The 9,257-nt window shown below is 34.0% G+C and overlaps 1 protein-coding gene across 4 annotated transcripts in view; it reads left to right on the top strand.

The window, feature by feature from the left end:
- Positions 1–9,257, top strand: part of PTPRZ1 (protein tyrosine phosphatase, receptor type Z1) — a 201,209-nt gene that overhangs the window by 155,117 nt on the left and 36,835 nt on the right. For all 4 annotated transcript variants that reach the window (XM_005679397.3, XM_005679396.3, XM_013963415.2 and 1 more), the window contains exon 13: positions 3,029–3,173. In XM_005679397.3, coding sequence (XP_005679454.2) covers positions 3,029–3,173 — 145 coding nt within the window. The remainder of the gene's footprint in view (positions 1–3,028; positions 3,174–9,257) is intronic.

Raw genomic sequence — 9,257 nt, 5'->3', positions numbered from 1 at the left:
AAAAATCATCTGTAGTTTGTCTTATCCAATAATTGAAAATGCCTCTATATCAAATGCATATAGACTAATTCTGAAACTTAACCAATTTATAACCTGTTTTTTAGAATGTAGAATAACTTATAAGACATGCTCCTCAAAATAATATAGATAAGACAGATATTAGTACCTGCAACTTATGAATGCATAGATTGAGTCCTAAAGATACTAGATTGCTTGATCTAAATCACACAGGAAGTTAATAAAAAAAACTCAGACTTGAAACTTGTGTCATTGGTGTCTGTCTCTTAGAGACTGCATTGTCATGATTGAGAACAATAGAATATATATAAATATAAATAATGCTTAATTTGTAAACCAATATTATTATTTCTTTATTTCCTAAGCATTAGCACATTCTTGCCTTATCATTTAGGTAACTCATATATACTACGGAGCGATACCCAAACATATTTTAGTGTCAACTAATGAATATAAAAAGCAGTATAACTAGTTGCTCTTCATTATAGTATGCGAAGCAGCCAGTTGATTGTTTTTACTTTCATGTGGTAGCTCATATAAAATATTTAGGTTTCATTATATGTAATTATCTTGGCTTTATCATTCTAATTCCCTAATTAAAAGGTTTGTTTTAAAATCAGACATCCCAGAGAACTTATGAGTAAAATCTACATACAAGACTCTGTGTGTGTGCATGTGTGTGTATAGTGGATGTATATAGTATGCATGGCATATATATATATATTGCAATTTGCTACATATTTCATGTGTTATATATCTGACATATGTATTACATATTTGATCAACGTATATATATATGTATGTACATACATCTATATAAATGAGATGTGTACACATCTAAATACATATATATATATACACATACAGCTATGTGCCTACTACAATGAATATTTGTGGTCGTTGAAGACTAGTGAAATTATATAAACTCACTTTGTATGTAAGTTAATGTACATCATTAGTTCTTAAACTTTAATATGGATCAGAATCACCCAGAGGGCTTGTTAAAACATCGATTGCTGGGTTTTACCCACAGAGTTTCTTTGTCAGTAGATTTGGGATGGTTGAAGAAGGGCCCCAAATATACATTTCTAACAAGTTTCAGGGGATGCCGATGCCACTATTCTGGGGGACCTACTTCAAGAATGACTGAAATAGATAATAATACTAACCTTCATTTGTAATTTCTAGGTACCAGAGACTTTGCTAAGTGGATTAATTCCTTTATTAACCACAAACTTTCTATTGTAACAATAGAAAAAAAATGGGAAGACAATTGTGTATAAAACAAAATGCTTTCCTAAATTTCATAAAGCAATACCAGTTCATTCAAACTCAGATTATTTAGGCTTCTGAATGAGTATCCAGTAGGTAATGACCAGAGTGTAAGATTAATGTAATAGAAGGCTAAGTTTAGCCTTCTCTCATAAGAATATTAACTACAGCTCAAGGATCAATTGACTTACAATATTCCCACTTTTTATACAGTTTCATTATTTCCAATCACAACTTTGAATTCTATTTTTTTCTCACAAATGCTTCTGTAATTATAAAAATACACATCTTGGAATATTTGGTTGCCACTTATAATCCTTTGATGCATTTCCTATGTGTAGATTAAATTCTTGACCCTTTCTGCATCACCTCTCTTTACAGAAGGAATCTATCGTTTTAACTCTCAAGTTCTCTCCAGTTAAACATATTTCAGTGCTCTATTTATGAATCTGTGACTGTCAAATTTATCCTCAGATATTTTCCATTAAATTGATAGTATTTTCAATTAAATTAATGCCCATTGTCTATCACTAAGAACAAGGCACTTAGTATAGGTACTTTTATACCAAATGTACCATATATGTTGGAAGCAAGGTAGACTCTGATGAGGAATTTAAACTTAGTTACTCCAGAGATCCTACAGGTGGACAGGATGACTGTTAGTTTGTAGCAGTGTCAGCTTGTTGTAGCATCCTGTTAGGGTTCTGATGTACAATCACCTTGGTTTCCCGCTGCACACACCTCAAAGTAGAAGGGAGAAATTGTGACTGGTCACTGACACTCTGAAGTTCTGAAACTTTTTTTTAACAACTTAGAAAGATAGCTTTGTTTGCAGTGATTTTGAAGTTCTAGAACAAAAGATGTACCTGATTTGTCACAAAAAATAGTTATTTGCTACCTTCTGAAATAACCCAAGGACAGAATTTAGACTTTTTCATAATTTACACTTGCGTATTTAAAAAGAATGTCTTAGATCTGTTCATTCCTTCAGTTCACATGCAAAGGTATTTTTATTTTTGATAGAGAAAAACAGTTGGCAAGAAGGGAATTCAAAATGTCTAAATTTTAAATAGTTTGCTGGATTGAAGGGTTATCTTAATGTAAGAAGAGTTATCCTAAGAGTCTCTCTTTGTGAAATTAGTAATTGTTCCTAATTATTTACCTAACTGTGGGATGAAAAATATTTCCACTACATTTTGGGAAATCAAGATTATATATGGTGATTCAGTAAGTAGCATTGTTTTTCTGGATCATTTTTATTAAAAACTGAATAGTTTTATTTTAATACTTTTGTTTCCCTTTTCACAAGCTTTTCAAGGCAATATTATGCTTCCTGGTTACCAATCTTTGTTGGATATTATAGTTCCTCAGCTCTGATAGCCTGATTTACTTTTTTCTCTTTTTCTATGAGTTTGTTTCTTTTGGAAGTATAATTGATCTGTAACACCATGTTAGTCCTTATTGCACAACATAGTGATTCGATACTTCTGAACATTTCAAATTGATCACCACAGTAAGTTTATTCCCATAAAGATATTGCATGATTATTGACTAAATTCCCCACACTATATACTTCACACCTATGACTCATTTATTTTGCAATTGCCTTACTTTTCAAGCTTTGGGTCAGAGAAATTTTAAAGGTAAGCAACAGCAAGAAGATTGCAGTTATTCGGTTGAAAAATGTGCTTTTTCCTCAAGCTTAAATATCAACTTTCTCAATTTTCTCCGACTACAGAGGCCAGTAATAGTAGCCATGAGTCTCGTATTGGTCTAGCTGAGGGGCTGGAATCCGAGAAGAAGGCAGTTATACCCCTTGTGATCGTGTCGGCCCTGACTTTTATCTGTCTAGTGGTTCTTGTGGGTATTCTCATCTACTGGAGGTAAGTTGAATGTTTTGGATGTGTATTTCATAGAGCTCAAATTTTACCTTTGTTTTACCTGAATGTTCTGCAAAACATACTCAAAATTCACTTTACTTGAGAGCTACCGCTAATTTATCCAGGTAACTCTGAGTAAGAAGAATTTGTGAATCCAAAGACATAATAATAAAAGATCTGACTATTCTTCACACTTGTGTCAAACAATTAAAGGTAAAATGGAGGAACTTTGACTTCAGTTAATATTTAATACAGTATTTTGACAGTTTTACTTTCATGTTAATCTAATGAACATTCTGATGTTACCATAGCATCTAAGGTTCTCAATTAAATTCTTGAGCTTTTTGAACTTTGAAAGTTATTATTTTGGAAAACATGGTTTTTGATATAGTGAAAAATATTTTTTTCTTTTTTTTTTTACTTTACAATATTGTATTGGTTTTGCCATACATCAATATGAATTCGGCACAGGTGTACACGTGGTCCCCATCCTGAACCCCCCTCCCACCTCCCTCCCTGTACCATCCCTGTGGGTCATCCCAGTACACCAGCCCCAAGCATCCTGTATCCTGCATCAAACCTGGACTGGTGATCCATTTCTTATATGCTATTATACATGTTTCAATGCCATTCTCCCAAATCATCCCACCCTCTCCCTCTCCGACAGAGTCCAAAAGACTGTTCTATACATCTGTGTCTCTTTTTTTATAGCAGTGGATTTTGTACAAGAACAATATCAACTGCATACTAATACAAAAAAATGATAACATGCACAAAAGTACAAATCAAGCATTAAAATAGAATACAATTTGAAGATAAAGTAAATGACTATATTAAGAGGAATGGGATTTTAAAATTCATTATTGTTTGCCTTGAGGATGAGATATAGCTTCATTCTTATCAATAACCAATTGAAACTTTTAAAAGACAAGGAACATTGCATCTATCATAAGAGTCTGATCTTACGGCAAACAGAACACAGTACAAATTTATGTTTACTAGGGATGTAATATAAATCAGTATAAATGCTATAACCATGTCTGTTGGAAAGCAAGGACTTTATGATAATATAAGGAAACCTATCTAAACCAAGAAAGGGCATAACTTAGTACTTTATCCTTTTGTTTTAAAAGAGAGTTTTGTTCAGTTTAGCAACATCTGTCTATAAGTTTATCATCACCACTCTTTGTGTTATTCCAAAATATCTTTTCTCAGTTTATTAAAAAATATTTAGTATGTTTATTGACTGTTTCCCATGTGCTCAGTATTGTGTGAAATACTGTGGAAGCATATAAACAATAAATGAATGGAGAGTCACCACTGTCAAGATGTTTATGCTTATTGAAGAGAAAGAGTTTTCCGTGAAAAATGTGTAAAATATTACACAGAAGTGTATGCACGGCAGCTGAAATGTCTTAATGCTAAGAGTAGTCAGAGAGAAAAGGAGCTTGATGGGCCAGAATGGGCAGCATAAATGAGAAATGTCGAGCTTGAGCTAGATAGGATTCACAAAGAGGAACTAAAGGAGAAGGGTGTGCCAGGCAGGGTCCCGGCAGGTAGGAAGACTGGAAAGGAGCTGTGTGTGTCTGAGACTGTAGGGTTGGATCATGTAGCTGTGTGTGGTTGTATATTGGTTGACTAAGGTAGACTGTTTCCATGAGCAGCCGTATTTCACATCTGACTTCTTTTACAGAACAGAGTAGACTGCAGACTATAGAGAACAAATCATGCTTTTGTTGTCATGAATGGCTTAGGAGTCTGCTGTGTCCATAACATCATGCAAACAAAACTGCTTTCTTTAATGATTCCTGTAATCACCAATGCCTCTTTTGACAGAAGATTTCATGTTTAGCAGAGTACCGCCAGCACAGTACCTAATGCATAAACGTTTGCTCAGCAAGAATGCATATTGCTTTTCTTCTTACTCCCCACGGGACTTGTTGGCCAGACTTCTTACCAATACTGATATCATGTTTGTTCAGATTACTGTTTTATATCTAAGCTAATTTTCCCTGCCAAGTCAATTTTTGAAGTTAATGGGAATTGAAGTTAGACAAACATAAAATAGGGTGGGAAATGAGATCATATTCTATTCCATAGTAAATAGTGTTAGAATAAATTTCAGTTGAAGTGTTAGATAGTTTATAGTTAAAAGGTCGAAGTAATTAGAATGAGTTTTTTAATCTGTTACTTAATATTCCAAGTTTAGTTTCTACAAAATTGAAAATCAGTGCCTTATTTAATACGATTTGAGATTTCATGGTAAAGTCAAGTCTGGAGTGGTTTATATCTTTTGTTATTAGTAGGCCATTCCATCTGTACTTATGTGGATAAAAAAGATGAAATATAAGTTGGAAAATACTAATTTGACCTTCCTCCATGAAACATTTCTGTTTTCCTTACAAATAACACATATAATTTGAGTACAGAGTGTTAGTTTAAAATATGAACACTCTTAGAGTTTTATGTATATATTTTATATCTAACAGTCAAATGTCCTGATAAAATTTGTTACTCTTATCCATTTACAAATTTAACGTAACTGTCCATCTCACAGCCATTTGAAGTTAATTCACTCCCAAATGTAACTTTTAAAATCAGTGAGATGAATACACTAGGAGTAATTTGCTAAACTACAAAATGACAATGGTAGTGCATTCTTCACGGTTTGTATGAATTATTCACATTCTAGGGTAGGTGCATTTCTGAGCATGATTTCATTCACCAATATGGAAACATTTTAGACCTTTGTGCAAACTATAGCCTGTAGAAAGGTTTAAAAATCTAATGACATACCAACAAGAGTCTTAATAGTAACATTGTCCTTATAAGTTTTTCTAGTTTATATATTAAAACACTTTTCTAACCTAATTCTTTGGGAGAAAAAAATAATCACAAATGGTATGATAAATCCTCTCTTTTGCCTAATTTACCTAACTCAAAGTGGTCTCTTCTGTTTGGTATAGACCTTAAGAGAAAGCATGCCATAGCAGGAAGACAGAACAAATCAGAGGCGATAAAATCTGGGTCTCCTTTCCAGTTCTGCCCAACATTTATTATATGGCTTTGGGCACGTCACTCACCCATCTAGGAATTAGTGTCCTCTTTTTACTGTTTGGGGGAGAGATCATCTTTTAGATTGGAGTCAGACTTTCTTCAGGGTTTCTGTGTTGAATACAGCATAACGAATATTATTTCATATTTGTGTAAGGATCCAAAAACTGGAATAATTATTATACATTTCCAGCTTTTAATTCCAAATACTGTGATGAAAAGGTGTAAATTAAATAATCAGATTAACATTGATTGATAGGACCTATGTCTACAAGTTTAAAACAGTCATCACTTTTTTCTTCATGGCTGAGTGATAATTAGCAGGAGACGTAGTTATCAACACTTAGCACATAGACATGACGACACTCACTGCTGATACAGAACAGATGGACCATAAATACCGAATCTTGTCATACATTAAATAATATGCCTTGAAATTATTTTCCAGATGTTTTAAGGTATAATTTACATGAGCCAAATCATAAGTTTCCAAGACACAAAATTATTTCCATAAGAATAGCTTCAAAAAGTTCTTTTTAAAGATGACAAAGAGGAAATTTTGGAGAGCTTTTTTTAATAGTTAGATCTGAAAAATACCAAAAATATGTTCAAATAAACAGCACTCCATCAAAAGCAATATAGAACAGAGTTTTCCATAGGCACCCTTGTTCTGACTGGGGAGAGTGGGAAGAGAAGCAGTATAATTTTTCTCTTGATATTAAATTTAAATTTGTGGGTCATTGGTAGCTACCATCCAGAATGGAGGACTCCCAGTGCCATGCTACCTTTGATATAGAGTGTCACCTCCTAGGTAAGACTGTACCATAAAGAGTTCCTAAGCCACATGCAGATGCTCTTCATCCAGAATGAATCCTGTACTATTTTAATTGTTTCCTACTTTTAAGCTTATTGGTATGATTTATAAGATTCTTTTGTTACCTGTTAATACAAGTAACATTACTAGACCACTTATTTTCTAAAACCAACAAATATTTGATTACATAGCTGAAAAGAAGAGCTGGGATTTACTACAAGGAATATTAGCAACATCTTAAACCTTGGTACTGATATGTCTTAATTTGCCTTTTCCCATTGTAAGAGATGTTGCCTTCTTCCCATTTTCTCAGACATATCCTCTGTCTAGGCATTTATCCATCCATCCACCCATCCACCCATCAATCCATCCTTCTCTACCTGTATATTCTCTTCCTCTTCCTCCCAAATGTTTTGAAATTTTAAGTTAATCTCATTCGAGGCTCCAGTAGGCAAGAGAGTCTAGGATACAGCTGTATACAATACGGTTAGTGGAATTCTACTGGAAATTCTACTGGAAATCCATCTAACCATTCAACATTTAATACCTATTGCACTCCTGGCATTGTATTTAAAATTTGGTCTACATAAATCAAAAGACATGGCCCCATCTTTAAAATATATATATAATGAGGATAAAGGCCCAAAACAAATATACTACAAAATGATTACTTTTACCACCAATTAATTAAAATATTTAAAATAAATGTCATTCTTGGATTAATTAAGCATATTTTTCAAAGCAATCTTTTTAAACAAGAATGTGAATGGACGTTTGTGTTCATTATAATAGAAACAGAAACTGGAGTGCAAGAATATGCTTAAGAAATGAGAGGCTGTTTCACAGAGAAGATGCCGCTGAGCTGTCTTTTGAAAGGAAATATTTGCATGGCACGTTAGTGACCGAGGCATTTTGGTCAGAAGAAGAACCATGGTTAAAGCAGGGAGAAGAAATAACTGGGTTAGAGCAGGCAAGACATGTTCAGTGATCTACAACATGTTTGTTATTGGACATAAACTTCAAGGAGAAAAGTCAAAAAAGGTTTGGACCACAGATAGGTAGGGTTTAGGTATTTAAAGATTTGGATACTACAGTCTAAAAATCTGTAAGGTACAGAACTAAAGCCAATATGTCAAAGTAAAAGGGAGATAGGTTTGAGGCTCAGTATAAGAAAAATATCAATAGTAAGAGGTGTTACATTGGAACAGGAGGGTCTCCTCTTTGGGTACCATTTGGAGATACTTACAAGGGATTGATTTTCGGGTTAGTGTAAGAAATGTGTAGTAGCTAAAGATGATTCATAGAGAAGTAAGCTCCTTGTCACAGAAGGATTCAAACTGAATCCTTTTTATATGTCAGAGATGCTGGAGGAAGGACTCGTATTAGCTGTGATATTGTACTAGCTCCCTAAAGGTATTAAATATTTTACAACTTTAAGATTCATTGAAAAATAAAGAAAAGCCATATTTTAAAGGAATCAAAGAGATTTTTAATTCTGTGATCTTAAAAGATCTGATAGTGTCTGCCTATCAGTGTGGTTGCACAGATGACCCACACTTTCCTGAAGTTTCTGCTCTAGACTGGTGTCAGTTCTGCTCAGATATGGACTTTCAATAGGAAAGAATCTTTATCTTGAGACCTGTGGCCCTCCTCTTTCCCATTTCTTATTGCTCTGCCAGGCTTTTTCCACTCTTCAGGATATGAGCCTTGCTTGGGTCTTTTTGCCCCACATCATAGTTGATGGTGCAGGCACTTGTCTTCCTCCTACATCACCTCTTCTCTGTTGAAGACATTAGTGTGTTCTGTCGATTATCTATACTCTCCCAGGTTTGATTATGATTACACTATCACAGCAGATAGCTTTTTTTTTTTTTTTTTTGCTGTGCGCATCATTACCTTTGGATTTGTCTTTAAACTTGTGACATTAGAGTTATAAATAAACTTATAATTTTGTACTATTGATACGTATGGCAGTGAATTCATTGAACAAATATTCCAGGGCACCTATAACATGTGAGACATTATTATGAGGACTAACACTACTTTAAGACCAAGTGTCTTGCCTTTTGTTGGGCTCCACATGTTCTCAGTGGTAAAGAAACTGCCTGCTAGTGTTGGAGACACAGGAGATGTGGCTTCAATCCTTGGGTCAGTAAGATCCCTTGAAGAAGGAAATGGCAAACCACTCCAGTATTCTTGCCTGGAAAATTCCATGAACA

This window comes from Capra hircus, chromosome 4 (genome assembly GCF_001704415.2).
Source record: "Capra hircus breed San Clemente chromosome 4, ASM170441v1, whole genome shotgun sequence".
Lineage (NCBI taxonomy): Eukaryota > Metazoa > Chordata > Mammalia > Artiodactyla > Bovidae > Capra > Capra hircus.
The sequence above is the reverse complement of the archived record's forward strand: the minus strand, read 5'-3'. Positions and strand labels throughout refer to the sequence as shown.